The sequence below is a fragment of the Kryptolebias marmoratus genome, linkage group LG4, assembly GCF_001649575.2.
Source record: "Kryptolebias marmoratus isolate JLee-2015 linkage group LG4, ASM164957v2, whole genome shotgun sequence".
Lineage (NCBI taxonomy): Eukaryota > Metazoa > Chordata > Actinopteri > Cyprinodontiformes > Rivulidae > Kryptolebias > Kryptolebias marmoratus.
The window spans coordinates 16,203,120-16,222,496 of record NC_051433.1 but is presented as its reverse complement, the minus strand read 5'-3'; the positions used below and the strand labels follow the sequence as shown (position 1 = coordinate 16,222,496).

The 19,377-nt window shown below is 38.4% G+C and overlaps 1 protein-coding gene and 1 long non-coding RNA gene across 3 annotated transcripts; one reads left to right on the top strand and one right to left on the bottom strand.

The window, feature by feature from the left end:
• Positions 1-392: 392 nt before the first annotated feature.
• On the bottom strand, positions 393-18,981 carry inavab (innate immunity activator b). Of its 2 annotated transcripts, none has more exons than XM_017415689.3 (10): positions 18,706-18,981; positions 11,065-11,187; positions 7,907-8,040; positions 5,827-5,949; positions 5,487-5,715; positions 5,311-5,364; positions 4,742-5,048; positions 3,109-3,264; positions 2,278-2,971; positions 393-1,811 (listed from the first exon to the last, which is right to left on the bottom strand). In XM_017415689.3, the coding sequence occupies exons 2-10, from the start codon at positions 11,117-11,119 to the stop codon at positions 1,719-1,721; spliced, it is 1,845 nt and encodes a 614-aa protein (XP_017271178.1). In that variant the 5' UTR covers positions 11,120-11,187; positions 18,706-18,981; the 3' UTR covers positions 393-1,718. The 2 variants fall into 2 exon arrangements, with proteins under 2 accessions (XP_017271178.1, XP_017271177.1); XM_017415688.3 differs by lacking the exon at positions 18,706-18,981 and adding an exon at positions 12,749-12,893.
• Positions 13,589-17,058, top strand: LOC119616980. The gene is made up of 2 exons (XR_005233100.1): positions 13,589-13,848; positions 15,924-17,058. It is a non-coding gene; the product is annotated as an uncharacterized LOC119616980 (long non-coding RNA).
• Positions 18,982-19,377: the final 396 nt, after the last annotated feature.

Genomic DNA, 19,377 nt, shown 5'->3' with positions numbered 1-19,377 from the left:
AATTAAAAAAATATATATATTTACTGGTTGTGAATTCTGGCTTGGAAATCAGACCTAAATGAATCAATAAAATATGTTAGGAATTTTTATTTTTCCTATAAAGTAAAACAGAAAGAAGAGAAGAGAAAGAATAAAGTCTTGAGTTTCTGAAATACTTGGACATATTTAAATATTTAAAGGAATCTGCAGCTGAAAGAAACGGTGAGACTTCTTACATTAAAGTAAATTTAAAAACTTAAGTGAGAGGATAAAACTCAAGTTACTGGTAATCAAATCAGTTCAATTTATCTAATCAATAAAACAATTATTTGGCATTATTCTTCGGCACATCAGTGTTTTCATTAAAACATTAAAACATAAAAGTACACTTCACAAAAAAAAAGAAACTCAACAACAATCAAACAATACTATTTATTTTCTTCCACAGGGATTTTTTTTTCAGACTGTGTTAAACATCACATTTTGCCAAAGCTATCAGCTAAAACAGATAAATAGAAAAGACAGGTTAAAAAACAAGAGGCACAATAGGTAACATGATTGTGGTCTGGTTTTGGATACCAGTAAATAAACACTGGATTTGCTCCGCAATCTCTGGTCCACGTCCGCTTTTATTTCAAGTCTTGCTGTCCATGGGTCCAGTGGTGCAAACGAGAATAAATTAACACAAAAAGATTGCCGCGAGATACTGCTCCGTGTGCAGCTGCACCTGAAATTGTAGTAGTTGAGTCTCCTTCCTAACCTGTTCAAAATTAATTACTCGTTGAGACAAAAGAGTGTGTTTCTCAAAGGAACACTGCTTTTGGGGCACAGCTCATGTCAATAAAACTATTCTTGGTTTTTACAAAAAGCTATATATATAAAAATAAAATAAAGAGTTAATAAAAACACAAAATTTAGAGTTTAAGCTCCAAAAACTTAAATTTTACGATGACATAATCATCGCCGAGCATCAAGAATTTGCTTCTACTTTAGTTGTCATGTGGTTAAGTTTAGTTAGTACTTTGTTTCAACTAGCTGAGTAATTTGGTTATTCCACAGCCTAAAAACAGATAATAAAATACATGATTAAAAAGGTCCGTCTCAGGCACAAGACTGGAAGCAGCTCAAGTATTTTAAAAGGACAGGCTGCAGATATTTGTTATTATATAGTAATGAACTCTCTTTAAACAGCTTGTTGAAAATGAGCGCCTCGTTTCCTGTTTACCGAACTGAAAACAGAGCTAAATGCAGTTCCCTTTAATTCTATTACTGATCTCATTTCCATAACTTTACATGAGCAAAGGCAGTTTTGTAATCACGCCAGTTCTTGATGTCAAAGAGCAATATTAGCGGCCACGCTGGTGCAGGAGCTCTTGTTATTTTCATGACGCCCTTATTTTAATAACTGCTTGACATTTCTGCATTTCATGATTCAGAAACATTTCAGTTTTTGGAGACTTATAACCCAACTGAGCTGCCCTTAATTTTTAACGAAAAAAAAATTCCATAAAGAGCAGATAAAAGCAACCTAGTTGACATCAAATCTACTTCTGCTCTAAAATCAACTTTGGAGGTGTTTGGTTTGCTCAGATGCAGCAAGGAAAGTAAAACAAAACTGTGACTTTTAACAAAACAAGCAAATCACTGTAAGACAGACAATCAATTTTCTGATCACTTCACTTTGGTTGAAAGGGAAAACTGCAGTTTGTGAGTTAAAACAAGTCCAAAGCAGCTTCTCTTCACACTTGACTTATGTAGTGGGTGCCATCGTCTATGAGCCAGGGCTGCTGAGTATCATCTGCAGCTCTTTGAAAGGTTCCTCTTTGAATACCCTGGAAGTTACAAACAGATTAATATTAAACACATTTTCAGTTAAATCCCAGATAAAGTTATAATGGCAGAAAAAACAAACAGTTGATTTGGTGTTTTGCAAATGCATTTTCTGCCTAAAGAAACAAACATTGATTTACTTTTACAAATAAATTAGACATTTAATCTAAAATATCAACAAAATGAAATGGATTTCATAGACAAAACATGGATTGACTTAAGACATAACATCTAATTTTACACTATTTTCTGTTCAAACCTGTTTAAAAATGTCTGCATCATTTGTGGGGGAAAAAAGCAATAAAACATAACACTGAAAAATATTAACTTTGTGACGAACTGAAGCCAACAAACATAAGAGCTTAAAACTGAAGAAACTAAATGTAACACAGAATCATCTTTATTTTATTTGTCTCAGAGACATTAAATGATTGCTGAAAGCAGACATAGTTAGTTTTGTGTGCTTACCTGGTCATGATATTTCTGATTTTGGCCGTGCGTTGACTCCCGAACTGAAGCACTTTTCATCCTGATTGCTCCCTGTCGGTCCAGAGAGCGAGATCTCGGCGCTTTGAACTGACTGCGCCGGTGCCACGACTTCAGCTGCTCGTTCACCACTTGGCGCGGAAGAGCATTTGAGCGGTAGTGAGGATGGTCCATCTGTGCCGGGGGGCTGACTCTGATGTCGGGCGGCAAAGGCCTCTGCGCTCTCTGATGAGGTACAGCAGCGTCTCGATAACAGTACTCGTATCTACTGGGAGTTTGCTGAGAGAAACGACTCCGAGCCATGTCTATATCAGGCGGGTAGACCATTTCTTCGTTGTAATAGGTCCTCTGTGCACCGGGGCTGAACATGTGCCTTGGATTTGGGTGAAAGCTAGTGGAAAGGACAGCTTGCGGTCCGTAGCTGCCTTCTGGGCTAGCGACAGGGAATCCAGACTGATACTGTCGGGGTAAATGAGAAGGAAACTCCTGACGAGGGGAGCTACTGTAAGAAGAAAAGGATTTTTCAGAGCTGCTATCCTCGGAGTTAGAAGGGTTTACAAAGCTCAGTGTGGGAGACTGAGCGTCAGGTAACGTTATTCCATATTCTGTGAGTCGCCTCCGAGCACCTCTGGGGCGACCGCGGTCCTTATGAACCGAGGACTCAGGGTTGGACAGCCTGTGGAAATCAAAACGGCAAATAAATCAACAAAGCTAGAGCATTTAACAACATATGTTCATGAATACTGTTAAATCACTGAATATAAGAAAGTAAATCCTATGACAGTTGTGACGATGTGTTGGCGGTGCAGTTACCTGAGGGAGAGCTGCCTGTGCACACGCATCTCTGGCGTGGACGGCATGCTGTTTGACTGGGAGCGGCTCAGCCTCAGATGGGACAGCTGCTGCGGTAAACTGGCCTGCAGTAAGCAGACCTCCAGCGGTGGCAACAGCTCAGATTTGGATGTGGTGCTGGACACACAAAACAGTTTGTCTCATGAACATGTGATGAGACACTCCAGGGTTTCTTCTGTTTTATAAAACTGGATTAAAAACAAGGTTTTAAAAAGCAGGGTTTCAGAAACCAGTCTTTTCTAATTTATCTTCCATCCACACTAAGCAATTTGGAAATTCCTTTCATTGTGTAAATTTGTACACTGTGACAGTTATGACACTTGGGAATGTGCATTCACACACATAAAAAAGATAAAATTATCACAAGTTGAATCTTTTATCTGGGACAGAGTTGTAGAGCAAAGAGTGGGATATACTTCTGTGTCACAATCTGACAATTACAAAAGATTTAGAAATTTATGTGAGCTTTAGCCACAAAATGCTGTAGCACCACTTAACAAACAGATGGCAGTGTTGCACGTTCATTTACATCACCAGCATCCACTACAGAACAGCGTCGTTCTGACCGGTACAGAAAGTGAACAATAGATTACTTCCATTGGAAATGACTTCCCTACAGAAAACAGTCATTATTTCTTACAAAGTCAACACAATCCCTACATAAACTAACATGCTGGTGTATACTGAATAAAGAGCTATATGCCTGAATAAAGAGAAAGTGGATTTCTATTCCTATTTTTTGATGTTTCACCTCTTCAAAAGGCCATAATCAGAACTGAAGAAGCGTTTAGGACGAGAGGTTAAATGTCTTTAAGAAACATGATAAGAACTCCAGTTATAAAGGCCACCTGTCCACTCTCAACCCATACTTCCTCTAAATGTTCTTAACTCATTAAATACACGACGCACAGTAGCGCTACAGCTAACTGGGTCAGGCAATGATCGAGCCAATTCATTCATTCATTTCATAACTCAGATAAAACATTTTATGAGAGACGTCGGCAAAGAGCCGAGCGGGAGCTGGCCCCTTCGACTGCTTTGCTCAGGTGTTATCAGCGAAGGAATAATCTGAAAATTTACAGCCAATCAGAGCGATTCCTCAGCTTCAGCCTGGCGTGAGAACAGGAGGTTAAACACGGGACTTTCTACTGCTTCCTGTTTAAAAACTATTAATTTAGATCCAATCTGATGATCATTTTTTGACAATGAATTGGTAACAAGTAGATTGTTTCTTAAAAAATTCAATTTGTGTTGGATTTGTCTTTAAAAGATCTTTCTAATGGTAGCAAAGTATGTTGTGTTTCATGAGGTTATAAAAATCAGGTGGCCTTGCTACTCCAGTTTCCTTATATTTCAGACCCTTAGGCTTATATATATACTGTATGTTAACACTATGACATGTCATTTTGCTGCCTATATGAGTTAAAATTATTTTTTGGAGAGATGAAAACACTTAAGAGTCAAGGTTAGAACCTGCATCCATCCTTCCAAAGTATTTAAACAGCACTCTTCCCCCACATGAACTCATAAACCATATTTTCTGCTAAATACTCAAAGAACACAAAAAGGAGTTCTGATGGATGATCGGTGTCACCTTGTTTTGCTGGAGGAGCGCGACTTCTTGCTCTTCTGGTAAGGCTGGTCCAGACTAGACTCTGCCCACGGGGAGTGTTGGATGGGAGGGGGGTCGTACGCGGGGCTCGAGTTCAAACTCGACTTGGAGTCAAGGCTAGGACAGGGAGATTGACAGGAGTTCAGCAGCGGAGACCGACGAGCCACAGAGGGAGACATGTAGGAGCCGTCTACGGAGGAATGTGCGGACAGGAGAGGAGGCTGGGGAGGATCCGCTTCTACAGGATAAGGGAATCCCAAGGATGGCTGTGAGGACTGGCTTGCAACTTCTATTAAAAGAGAATTATTAAGCTCATTGTAAGGTATTTAGTAATGAGGCACATTCATCATCACCACAGAAAGGCTACTTCTATGAAAAGAAACTGAAAGCAGAGGTAGTCAAAATAAAAAAACTCTATGAAGTGTTTTAACATGCTCATATAGTTTATAGTTACTTGGTCAGGTGGCAAACTAAAAACGCTGTGCTCAGCCCCACTGGAAAGAAAACCACAGATTTTCCGTTCGTACAAACAGAAACAAGTTGACTCTCACCTTCGTCTTGCACCACAGAATCAGATAAAGAACTGTCATCAGATGTGCCAAGATCTGGAAAAAAAAACCCAAAACAAAACATTTCTTGAGTTATAAATGGAAAATCCCAAGAAACTATAAAGCGACTTTATCATCAAACTGTCATCCAGTGCCTTGTCTGGACAGGAATCTATCACCTTGTGTAATATTGAAAGCGGGGAGTGGTGATGATCGGCCGCGCTCCAGTCGCAACTGGAAAGCCTTCTCTTGAAGCTTCTTGACTTTCTTCTCCTCGACTTTGCACTGCTGAGACAGGCTTTTCCGAACGGTTTTGCTCCGGTGTTCTTCTTCGCAGAGCTTGCGCGCAGCTTCGTATATCTTCATCTGAAGCGCCAACTCGGCGTCCACTAAACACAGTTCCGAATCCTGTGAAAAAGGTGGCAGAGTGAGACAACACGGCAAAGCACGTCTTTTAGTTTCACGCAACACATTAAAGTGATAAAGTCCCGTCTTGGAGTCGCTAAATGCTTCTTGTACCTCTGATCGTTCAGGGATGTTTTGCTCTTCAAGTTTGTACGCAGCGCCAATGCGTTTGCGGATCTGTGGAGGCTTCTCTCCGAGCAGCAGAGGGTAATCTTTTGGCAGCTTGCCTGTCAACTCCTGCACACAAAGGAAACAATCGATAACAACAGTCCTTACAGTCATATTTGAACACAGCTAAAAGCTTTTTCTCTTTTAAACAAAGATAGGGGCTTGGGTAAACTGCTAATCAAAACAAAGGCTTGATTAAAATCACAGCTGGTGAATCTTTTGTTTAGTTTCTGTTTGATTCTTTTAACAGGAGGTTATTCAGTCATCCTAACAGCAGTTATGAAACAATGTGCAAAAATCCCATCTGATCTCTGAACAAGTTCAGACATATAGGTTTAAAGAAGCGGTTGCCCAATTCTGTATTAGTGCAGATTTTCTTTCACAACTGCATTCTTTGGACTTCACTTTCGAACAAGTTTGTTACTGATAAAATCAAAAGCATGGCAACGTGCTGTTCGGTTACACAAAAGGAAAATACTTTTCACTGAAAGTCATTCAGAGACAGACTTTTTTTTAAATTTTCCCATACAACAATAACAGTAAGTGTGGCCAAAAAGTCTACTTATTCTTATTCTTTGACTCGGAAAGGAGAAAGAGGTGACACCTAAGCAAGTCTCAACAGGTGTGCCAAGCCCGAGTGTCAGGAGGAAACTGTTCAGTCCTGGGATTTTACCCTGGAACATCTACATGGTAGCAGCACCTAAACTAAGTGTGTGTCCTAAGTTTAAATGGCTTCAAGTTAAGTAACTTTTTTTTTTTTTTTTTCCACAGAGCAGAAACACAAATAACACCTAAAGGGATGACACAATAAAAGCTCAGACTCCAACTGGATAGCACTTTAAAAGCTGTAAAAAACACTGTAGTGACAATAAATGTTCTAATAAAAGAAAACAAAACAATGTAAACGGATAAAATGGGACACTGAAGACCAGGTGATTAGATTTGAACACCTTTGGCTTTCTCTTAATGGAGGCCTCGACTGGTGACTGTAACAAAGTCCATAAAAAAATGTAATAATACATTTTTGCACCACAGAGTAACCGTTTCCCAGCCAAACACATACAGTGTCTCTTCGGTAAATGACCTTAATCATTCTCCAGTAGACCATAAAAGCAAAAGCAAAAGCAAACGCATTGTGTGAAGAATATGCAATAAGAATATCTTGAAATTGAAATTTACGAAGAGAGATTATTTTTACTGTTTACTGTTAAGCTGGAAATATGAGATGAAGATATCTGGACAGAAGGAGGAAGTATATTGATATTATTTTAAAAGGATGCTGTGAAAACTCCTGCTTTGTGTTTGAAGCATTTTATTAATTTAGAAAGAGGCTCCCCGATGACTGTTTTAGCATTGATCTCAACACGACAAGTATTTAAATTACAGCAAACAGTAGTCTTCAGCAAACGCAGAAGACTAACGGCAACTATCACGTCCTATCTAACCCTTTTGCTTCATGTTTACTGTGAAATAAGGTCAAAAATCTGAAAAGAAGGAAAAAAAAAAAAAAAATCTGAAAAGATATTTTTGTTTTCCCGTACCATCCCTAAAGGAACATCTCTGGAAGATGGGTGTGGGAAAAGGGCTTTGGCGAACCTGCAGTAAAATGCGTCATCGAAACCGTGAACCAAGCTGCTCCCACCAATTTAATCCTCCGTAAGAAGGCGCTGAATCATAAAACTACGTGCTGACAGAGCGACAGCTGGCTCAATCTCAACCTTTTTAATCAACCGCCAACGAACAGCGAAGGCGGACAATAATGTTTTGAGCTGTTTGTGCATCTTTTTTTTTCAGACAAATTTTATTGAAACTTTCAGAAAGTAATCACTAGATGAACACCTACAACTGATTAGGTTTAAGGGTCAAACTGCATTCCTTCAATGAACGATAGACCATTAATTTTCTTTCAATCTATGTCTTCACAAAAACCCTTCAGAACATAAATTCTTGTAACCATGTAATTCATCTGTGCTGTTTTCCATGTAACTTTCATATAATCTAATAGGGTCTTTAAAGGTTTGCTTACAGCTTCTCGGATGCAGAGCGTCTTCAGCTCCAGTAAGCATCGCTCCAGCTGGTCTTGGAGCGCCTGGTGTTTAATCTTCATGGCCCGAGTGTGTGTCGTCACATCCTTTGCATGTGTGGTTGGGCTGTCAGATCCTGCATTGTACAACAGAAAGAAAACAACAACCATTTATACACCGTATAATACGTTATCGTTAATGTTAAACTCACAAAAAGTCAAAACCAAAGGAAAAACGATTCAAATAAACTTTGATAAAACTAACTAGGAGTTAAGGTTAATATCATTTTTTTATTGTTTTAGCTTGGCAAGTTGAAACATCACCCAGTGTTGGTGAGTTTAATGCAGCCTGAACAGGAACCAGGAACAATTGCTGGCTTTGTGCAGGTTAGCTTGTTCAGTTTTTGTTGACACTCGGCCACTAAGTGTCGTTTCAAGTGTCATTTTTAATGCAGCTGAACTGCATTGCATTAGGGACAAGTCAGCGGGCAGACTGAATACCCGTTTATGCTCTTTGTGCACAAATATTTGAGAAGAAAGACAGATAATTTTTGTGAGAAAAGAAGGTTTTAAGAGAGCTTAAAAGAAATTTATTGTCAAGGAAGTGAAACTGAACTGTGTATGAACCCAGTAACGGTTGCAGTAACGTGAGTTGTATCAATTATTAAAGCTAATTAAAAAAAAAGATGATCGTGTTTTTTTTCAGTATTTTATCTTTTTATTTGGTGATTTTACTTTTGGTTCATTTTTATTGTCATATAGAAAGCAATCTGTCGTGACAAAATAATAAAGCGTGCAGAGTTTCAATTAGAAAACAGTTTCTGTTTTGTGTGTTGGCCACTGCGGCCGACAGCAGTTTTGACAAGAAATAATTTAAACTGCATTGTTATTTTGACCCAAAGAAAGAACCTCCTGTCTTTACCTGAGTGTTCATTAGCCACGTCGAAACTGCAAAATCAGTATCAGGATCTCTGTAACTATAAACAATGTGAGAGCTCGACTGGTGCTGTCTGTAGCCTAGGTGACTGATGACTTTAGGATTAGTCTCGGGGCAGTGGGAGCGGCATCGAGCAAAACGCGCCGAGCACCAAATACCTTCAGAGATTACTAGAAGAATCCCTGCAGGTACTGACAAACATTAGAGGTGCGACAGGAAGGAAACTGTGACAGCACTACAATGGGCCAAAGAATCCCTCCATTTTCAGTCACAATCCTCGCCTCTTTTACTACAGAGTGACACTTTTCATTGCATCGAGCGAAGACCACGTGGCTCGTTTACGAGGAAGGTCAAACAGGACAAAATCCGCACCGAGCAAAGAGAAAATAAGGTTACAGTTGGCTGTTAATAAGTGTTATTACTAGAAGGGACGATGACGAATCTGAATGACAAAAACGGATGAAAACCGTAAAAGTGTGGACTCAGTCACGAAACAGATGAACGTGTTTACAATGATTGCAGTTAAAGTCACTAATAATTGATTTTTAGTGACGGCAAATTATAGATTGACTGTAGATCTTAAGTCTCTGCAACAAGGAAGTAAAGGAGCAGAAAGGATTTAATAAGGCCAAATAGTGATTTACTTTCTGGTTCAGTTTTCTTTATATTTCACCACTTAAACTAAAATAAAATTCCAACTTCTAAAGTGTTTTAGTTTTAAAAGAAAGTTAAAAAATATTCAATAAGATTCTAGTTAATCCAGTTGATCTTAACCAAAACTGCTGCAGTTGTCGAACAATTACAGACAATAAATGATCACAACCTTTAACCAGGAGCAGCAAAAGCTTAGAAAGTTTATCTGCTAAGACATCATTAGGTTAACTGGTCGTTACATTCTGAATTGATTTAACAAAACGCAAAGGAAATTGACTAGAAAAGTAATTACAGTCTTTTTTCCCAGAGAGGCACATGTCGAGTTTGACAGAAACAGCCTCCAGTAATGTCATCTGAGTCACTGATAACTGAATCTGAGGACTGAAAGTTTCACAAGGAACAAATATAGTGGTTTGCATTTAACTAGAAATATGTATATCAAACCTGTGTGGCCAGTTCCTCATTTCTGCCAGGAACGTCAGGCTACATTAGCTGCTACTGACATCGCACAACCAAATCTCATGCCAAAAATGTCTGCAGCATTTGCATCCTGGGTAATGTGAGCACCGGCTTTCGCTAGCAATGATGGCTGAGTAAAAAGATATATCTTTCTAGTCCTGTTGCACAGATTTCTTTTTTTTTTTTAAAGTATCGATCATGGAACAATACATAATAAAAAGAGCTGATGGGACAGCTGTGCACACCCAGTTTGGATGTCATGTCCTTCGTGCTGTGCAGGACAGTTAATCTGCCGTCTTTAGAAACAAAACAACTTGTTTTCTTGGACAAAAGAGATCATTTGCGCTCCATTTTACCAGGCTGGAGATACAAACTGAATGTGATTTGTGTGAAGTTAATTATGCGTAACATCTTAAGATTCTGATTCACTCTAAAAAAATGAATTAAAAACTAAATTTTGAACAAGACAGGTGCGTTTCCATCTGTGGTGTTGGAATCACACTGTTCTCACCTGAATGGAAGATGTTCTTGAAACACCTAAGGCGTTTGTTAGACAGTCGAATAAAACTTGTATTATGTGACTTCAAAAGGGTCAAAACCATGTTTATTACTGTAAGGGCAAAGCATTGTTTGTACATGGGTGGGTAGACAATAACTGCCTTTTGTCATAAAGATAAATATGATCAAATGTATGCTTTAGCTTAAGTCTTTTCTGTGGGGTCTTTTTAAAGTGTTAGAAGTTCTCCAGGTGTGCACTGTGCTGGATTAAGTGTGTGTTATGAGCGCTAATGTTTATTTCTTAGTCTAAATAATCCTAATCTTTAGTACTCTTTAAGTCTAAAGAGAAAAGCTGCAATTTAACAAACTGTTTCTTTATGCTTAGACTCAGCTTTTTGTGTTAAATCAGTTCTTTAGATTTATTTTGTGTGTTTTCGTACTGCTTTACGTTCTTCTGCTGTAAAACAAAATAAGCTAAGTGTTTTGTCAAGTCCTGCCACAAAAAGAAGAGGATTACATCCCAGAAAAATGTCCATTTATACGGCATGTTAGATGTAAGCTGGTAAAACAAACTTTTCCAACATGCAATAAATTATACAGAAATATATCTTACCTGAATGAAGGATGATGCCGCTGTCAGTGTCACTGATCTCTCCGGTGCCTTCCATGTCAGAAAAGCGACTTCCTGTTACTGATCTTCACTTGAGGAAAGTATGATGTAAAGCCACACCATGTCCTGTGGAAAATCATGGAGAAATTAGAAACAACTACTGTTTTCAAGTTGAAATTTTAGGAAAAACAAGATCCGATGTTTGAATAACATGTTAAGAAAAGGAACCCTGACGAGTAATCATTGATGTCTCTGATAAAACTCCAAATGCTTAAATGATTTCTGACAGGAAAGTACATACAAAACAAGGAGGTTAAAAGGTTTAATATGAAACATAATATGATGTGCAGCTGGGCATCAAACCTAAAAGAACAACAACATACGTAAACGTAAAGGCAAACAACATTAACGCAAGCTTTTCCAACAAGTGCCATTACTTAATCTGGTGACTTGTCGCAGTGATTCAGGTGTGACGTGCCTTTCTGACCTCACAGACAGGTATAGTCATAGTCTTTAGCAGCGTGAGCACACACACGGGCTGCTCTGTCTGGGGTGTTTCCTGTGACTGCATGTTTGCTAACGCTCTGATGTTATGACGACGGGTAAGTCATTCTTTGTAATAAAGACTGGTGTTGGACATACATCCACCTGATGCCAAATAAAAAACAAACCCCAGCTGGATTAGTTATTAACTCGGTGACTAGAGGAATTCGGCGGTGATTGCGTTCCCCCACTCAGGAGAGGGTGGCTTCAGCGAACACCAGAAAGCCTCCCTGCTGTGCTCAGAGGGACGACAACACCAGGTCAAGTTATGAGCCACTAACTTGTTGCTCCGAGCACAGTGTGACCCTCGGGAACACACAGGGATTAATAAAACCTGTCCCTTTATCATCCAGGACATGAGCCGAACATGACACGCAGCCTCCACAAAGCTCACGTGATCCTGACTGAAATTAAACTCATAGATAAGTTGTTGCTGCCTTTGCAGAATTTAGGTGAGGCTACATTGTTGGCTAAAACACAGACAATTTAAGAAACACAGTAAGTGGAGACATGCATGAAAAGCAGAGTTATTTGACAGAAACACTTTACAATCTGTCAACACAATCTCATAAAGGAACGTATCTTGTTCTTACTCAGTAAAACTGCACACAGCATTTACATCATGAAGATCACACTGCTAATAGATTTAAAGAATGCAAAAAAAACCCCCAAATACCTGCAACTAAAGCAAACTTTCATTACAGACTACTCAACACAAACATTTTACTTAACAAATATCTGTATATTTTGAGGAATACCCGGCATCTGTTCCAAAACTGCAAAGTAAATGGGCTGTTTTTGTGCAGTGAAATGTGAATTCAGATATATTTCACATACAGTCAAAGAACGCAGAGAGCAAAGTACAGAGTTTTGAAAGACTGCAATCAATATCTGTGAAATTAGCTCATTTTAATTAAATTAATTAAAATTATTCAACGGATTAATTATTCAGCTTGGCTGATTGTTGTTAACCATAATAAACAATGCATATTTTAAATCTAACTATGTACCATATCAGTTAGATTTGATATAAAAGATAAAACTTTTAAATACATAAAAAATGAAGATAACAGTAATTAAAAGAGCCTAAAATCAAAAAGTGCATTAACTCCTGCCAGCCGAACAGCGTTTGATATGTACTTACTTTTAAAAAATTAGGGAAAAACTGGAAAAAAAATCCAAGCGGTGAAATCTTTCGCTGCCGAATCACGGCTTGACTCGAAGTAAGAAAAATGCGAACTGTGTGGAGTCTGGACAGGAATGAAAGACTCACCCACTGAAGAGGAGTGGCTGCGTACTCAGAGGGCCGAACAATTTACACGGTGTCGTATAACTCAGCTCCCCTGACGGAGTTTGAAACTGTGTCAACAACAATGACTGTAGACACCGAGGAATTACACCTACCATTAACCTCTTATCGGCCTACTAATGCGTGAGTGGCTACTTGACCGAAACCGTCTGGTATCAGAAGCACCACTGCTGCAATAAAGCTGAAGGATGATTAACACCTTTGACCAAGAATCAGAAATGAACAAATCACCTGACTGATCCTTTAGAAAAAAAAATTAAAAAAGGAAAACTGTGATAAAAAAAATACACAATAAACTATGCTGCTGCTGGCTCATAAACCACTTTTCTTTTGTTGCTTTTTAAAAATCTTATATCACATGAATTCAGGGCGGCATTGTGAACCATTCTTGTGTACTTTTCTTAACAGAGTTACATGTTTGAGCACAAATAAAGCCAAGCTCAATCTTTTGACCGATAATTTTAAAGATAAATTCTCCTCTCACAGTTCTGGATAACTGTTTCATGACAATGATCACTTCATGAAATGATGATCAAACATCTAAAACAATGCTGGTCTACTGCCATCTTCTGGTTATTTAAAATTAAATAAAGTAGTTCCATGACAAAGCCCCTAAAACGTTCCCGCTTGTCCTCCCTTTTCCAACATGCCAGAGCAGAGGCTGTTTTGTGGCCCGTCACTTATGCACCCCTCCCTAAATAAGGAGGAACATATGGCAGCGGGATAGTCCTCACCGTTTAAAGAGACTCATACCACCTGTTCTACAACTGCGTGGCTTAAACACATTCTGAATGTAGATATTCATTTTGGCTTTTCAGGAATGTTGGGGATCAGACTCGTGGAAAAAGGTCCGGCGATTCCCAGACGCTTAAGGATCGGATCTCAAACGACACCGGCACCGGGGAGCCAGCAGCTCCGGTGACAGAGGCTGTAAGGTTTGGGTTCAGTAATGTCTACATCTAGAGTTCACAGTGGCTGCACAACTGGACACATTTCACAGATACCAGCCGTGACGAACAGTAGGCCTCCAGCTTTCCTGGCGTGCCAACCCTTCAGAGGCTGAACTACGGTCATTCCCAAGCAGAGATGTCGTCAAGTATCCCTTTTCATATGGGAAAAATGTACTAGAAGAATTTTAATATGAATATATATATAGTCATTGTCAAACATTTGTCTGCTTATTTCACTACATATATATCTTTTTCCTTCAATTTAGTTATCACTCAGTGATAACTGAGAACTGAAAACTAATACAAACATTATTTTGTGTTCGTTTGTGTCTTTCTTTAGATTTACAAACGTCATTTCTGTTTAAAGTCAAGGACTACTTGTTTACTTACTGGGTTATAAAGCTGATCTAACAACAGCTTTGTATACCTTTGTTTGAAAGATGTAACACACTGTGCCACGAACTCACAAGTATTTCTAATATTTAAAACCAAAAGGAAAGGTTAAACAAGATTTATCTATCAGGACATCTGAATTTAAAACACATGTTGGCACATAACAAAAAGGCAGCAGAGAGAACTACGACTGTCCATGAAGAACAGGGCAAGGTAAATACAAGAGAAGCAGCAGCAGCTCTTTATATAAACATGTTGCATAACAAACTCTGACAATAACTAACTTATATCTAAATCAGATATAAGGGAAGTGCAGTACAACTGAGGTATTATAAACATTAATGCAACAGTGGGACGAAGCTGTGAATCGAGCCGAGACAAAAGTGAAATATCTACTTTATTAAAGAGAAAATGTTACTATTTATATGCAACACAACATCTACATTAACTCCACCGTGCTTAACGTAAAGACAAGTTAAACATCTCCAACCTGCTGCACACCACAAACGTCCATCCAGCGGTGTGGTAACCTGGTACTGGATGTTGCGGGTAGTTTCTATAAACTCAAGACCCTTCAGAGACACGAGAGCAGCTTCGTGTTGGCAACGCAGCAGCTGGAAAAACTAATTCTTTAAATACTCAACATATCAACATGTGAAGCCATCATCTCACAGGGGAGCACACATTCAACAACTAAATTAAGTTATTTAGATGTTAAAAGACTTTACTAACGTGTTACTTACATCATAAAATAGGCAAAAATGACTATGAAGATGCTGAAGTATTAAAAAGGCAGACGAACTCTTGGAGTTTGGGGCTCTTTCTAAACTTCAATGATCACTGAGAGAATGCAAATATGTCACTGAAGGAGACTTACTTTCAAAACTGTAAAAAAAATAAACAATAAAACACAGATTTTTCTTCTGTGTCTGGTGGCACTAAAGCAAACATGCAATCTGGATCGTAAATAAAACATCAACGATTACATTATCGATATGTAAAGAAAGTCATCTGAGTGTTTTGACACTGAAAGCAAACACTTTGGACACCCATATAAGAGTAAACAGCAGGGCAACATGGAGAAGAAGTCATATTTTTTTAGATTAAATAGAGTTATATAATTTATACCCTATTATCTATTTACTGAAATTAGTGGTTCCTGAACTTTTCAGCTTCTGATTGATGGACAGTGACTCATCTATTGTTGCTAAAAAGTCAATAAAAAAAAAAGATTTAATGACACCACAAACAGCCTCAAGACTATTAGAGTCTTTTACATCAATTTATTACAACTGATTTTATGGCAAATGTGCTGTTAGCAATCAACTATAATTTAATTTGGTTTCTGGGGAGCCACAGTGGGGTCCCACACCCAACTTTAGGAATCACTGATTTAGATAACAAATACAGAAAAGTGGATAAAGAAAATGGATGGATGGAAATTCCCAATAAAGTACTTCTTATTCACACGTTTTATTTTGTTTGTTTGTTTGTTTGTTTCTGTGATCATTCAACAGAAACAAACTGAACTTGTGACAAAAATGATCTTTTCCTGATATGCAAATGATTCTCCATCTCTGGTTTTTAATTTGAAAGCACTTCTGTTTTCACAATAAGGGAAAACAAAAAGTACTAGGATCATTTTAACCTAAATCTTTCTCTTTCAGACATGATCACTTCTGACTTCTGAAACTCCAACGTGGAAACGACCAAAAACAACCTAAGCTGTGGCTTTACAACAGCAGCTATGTTCAGCTGCAGTCCACCTGACATCTTGTTTTACATCTGCTCAGCATATCCAAATGTTTTATTATTTCCAGTGAAAACATAACAAATTTGAATGACTTCACACAGTCACACAGCTGAATAATCCCAACACTTGAATATTTATGGAAGTTCAGAGATTCTGTGAGGTATCCCACTTATTAACCAGTCATCTTACAGCTGGTTACAACAGAGCTGTTTGTAAAGATTGGTTACGTTTAAAACTCATGAAAAGTTAAGTATCCTGCTGCTACTTGTCCCGAAACCATGGTTTGCATTGCATGGTTATGAGTGGTGGTACACGGGTGCATCAGGGTTCATAATCAGTGCATTGTTTGTACTTTATCTTACTCAGTTTAAACAGGTAACAAAGAGCATACCTCAGCAGGCGGGACTCCTCATTCCTACGTGCAGCTCACCATGAAAACGTCCCTTTTTTTATGCAGACCAGCCTTTTCTGTCAGTCACAGGAAAGCCCTTCTCCTGAAGGAAACTAATAATGTATGCTTTACTGAAAATTTCCTGTGATGGAAATGATAACTTATTTAGAAAACTATTTTCTCTCCTCTGTTGATCTATTGTACCTTAATAATTTAGCTACAGTGAAATCTATATTTCCAGCTGTTTCAGTCTCTTGACTTAACTTTATGTATGGTGATCATGAACGAGATGTTTAAACACAGGGTGGTTTTTTATTTTCAGAAAATAGTTTGGCATCAATGACACACTCTGGGAACTCCACTACGGTTCTGCGAAGCTCAGCGTGGGTTTTTACTGACGGCCCCACCGGCAGGTCGGTAAAGTTGCGGGGGTTAAGCCACTTGCCCCCCAGGTCAGCGCTCAGGAATGTGTAGGCTGCAGAGAAATGTCCCTGCATGGGAATCACAGGCTAACTTAATGAGACTCCAGCACCGAAGAAAAACATTTTACACTTTTCTAGGTTAGAGAAAAATACAATAAGAACCTTTACTATACAGAAATAAAATACTGCAAATTAAAATTTGGAAGTAGGGATGCAGCAGCATACGTATATCATGCTATATTGTTGTGTTAAATTTGTTTTGAATGTGCCTGTTTGTAATGAGAACAGAAGTAAATAAATGAAGAATATGCATTCATGAACTATCTTTCCTTCTTTACCGTCTGTCATAATTGGCAACATGCAGTCTTCGGTCACATTAAAGTTGTAATTATTTTTAAAAAGTTTATTGAAAAAAAATGGTTTTACGGTAACTAATTATATTCATGCAACACAAGTCACTTCACCATTTCCATCTTCACAGCGCTGTTGATTCTCTGAACAAAGAGGATGTTGAAAGTTTATAACTTCTCCGTGCACTCAGATATCTTTGCGACGGTAATGATAAAACCCTGAGCTTCCCTTCTCCTTTATGGATAAATAATACATTAAAAAGTTATTTTAATTATCAGAGCAAAGACACAGGGCAGTGTCAAGTTGATACAATGTAAAGCAAGAGCTGATAATGTAGTTTGTTTATAAAGTTGTCTTGTTAGAACTGAGGAAGTGTCTGCGGCTGATAAAAATACAGCGAAGTAGGCTGATTCGCATTATTTTATAGAAGAACACACTTGTACCTCTGCACACCTAAACCATCCCTTTTTTATGTTAATCAACACACCGAAGGTAAAAATGGTTCATTAAGACACAGATAAAGTGAAAACATAAATCACTGTGACAAAATGCAAATTCCTGATATCTTTAACGATGCTCACAGCATTATAATCCAAGTTAAATTCGAGATTGGAGGCAGTTTTCCTGCGTTACCTGATAAATTAAAACGTACAGTGAGTTTATCTGGCATCTCTCAGCATTGTCAGGATACTGATGGTTTCAGCAGGATATCCTAATAAATTAAATTCATCTATTATAATCCTATTAACTAATGATAATAAGAAAATCATGCAGTACTTGCAAGCTTTAGCTTGTCATAAATGGGTACAAGACTCATTTAAGGAATTAGTTTGAACTTTTTTTTTTATTTTGAGGTATTTGTATAAATTAGTGACACAACAACAACAAAATTAAGACCTCAACATGTATATCACATGTGGGAAACCATTTGTCTTTTGTAATTTCAGACTCAAACGAAGTGTTGATTTAAGTTTTTTATGATGTAAAGTTATAGATTTTATGTAATATGACTATTACAGCCTGCATATTTTGTTACATTCTTAAATATAAAGCCAGTCAAGTTCAGTCCAGCTATTAGACGCTGATAATATTCTGTTTATATGAGGCTTTTCCTTTTTTGTCATCAGCTTTTATCTGCTCCAGTTTGTCAGATTGTTATGTTGTTGTATCTGCACATAAACACGGCGACTCATCGCAACCCTGAAACCACAAAGCCCCAAACCACCCAGAAAAAAAAACAATATCAGGGGGTGGGGGAAAGAAAAGAAAAAACAAACCCAAGAAAGCAGCATGTGTAACCAACAAGTACAGTGACTCGGTCAGCCTGAAACAGCTGCTGCTCCTTTGGGCCTCAGCTTTGAAGAGTTTCCAAAACTTCACTCAATGGCTTTTCCCCTTTCAGAGGAGACTCCCCCTCAAAGACCTTGGCGCTCTGTTTCGGCTCATTCTGTCCACTGGAAGTTCAAAAGCTATACACGAGCCACGCAGGAAAACAACAAAATATATAAAGTCATCGCTTTTCCCCCTCTTACCTCTGTCGCTAGTTAGCTTGCTAGCATCGTGCCTCGGCTATATCGACACAGTCCGGGCTCCTCGCATCCTCCCAGATTTAAAGCTGGAAGTTTGGACTTTACGCTGACAAAAAAAAAAAAAAAAAAAACAGCAACAAACAAACACACAGCAACGAGTTGTTACTTTCTACCTTTTTAGTTTTTTTTGTCTTCACTAACACAAAACTCAACAGTTCAAGTCAAACTTGAACCGCAAAACCGCAACCGTTGTTGAGAAATATACTCCGCGAGCTCAGTAAAGTAAAGCAATGCAGTGCTCCCTTCACGTACCGTCGAAAACGAGAACTAGCCAACAACTTTTCACCATGGTAACCACTCATGACGTGTTGGGACGTTTACAACCAGCCAACAGCAAACGTTTATTCTGTTAATGGCTTTGCCACATATAATCCTTATATTTTCCCCTGCTTCTTTTTAGCACAGCCACGGTTTAAGTAAACGCCGTCGGAAGTCTGTTTACTGTTACTGGACCATTGCAAAGGTTTAAGCGCGATCGAATAAAAATTTACGAGTTTAAGATTGGTTCATGAACGCCTCATTCGTCTCCTCGGTTGTGTGGGCGGTTTACGGTCAGCTCGGATAATTCCATACTCTATAATACATGATGCATTTATGGGTCGTAAAAAAACTTTC

Coding starts and splice junctions, on each gene's coding strand:
- inavab (XM_017415689.3), bottom strand. CDS start 11,119: ATGGAAGGCACCGGAGAGATCAGTGACACTGACAGCGGCATCATCCTT. Junction 5,716..5,826: donor ACATCCCTGAACGATCAGAG/GTACAAGAAGCA, acceptor CCTTTTTCACAG/GATTCGGAACTGTGTTTAGT. Junction 2,972..3,108: donor CACAGGCAGCTCTCCCTCAG/GTAACTGCACCG, acceptor TGATTTCCACAG/GCTGTCCAACCCTGAGTCCT.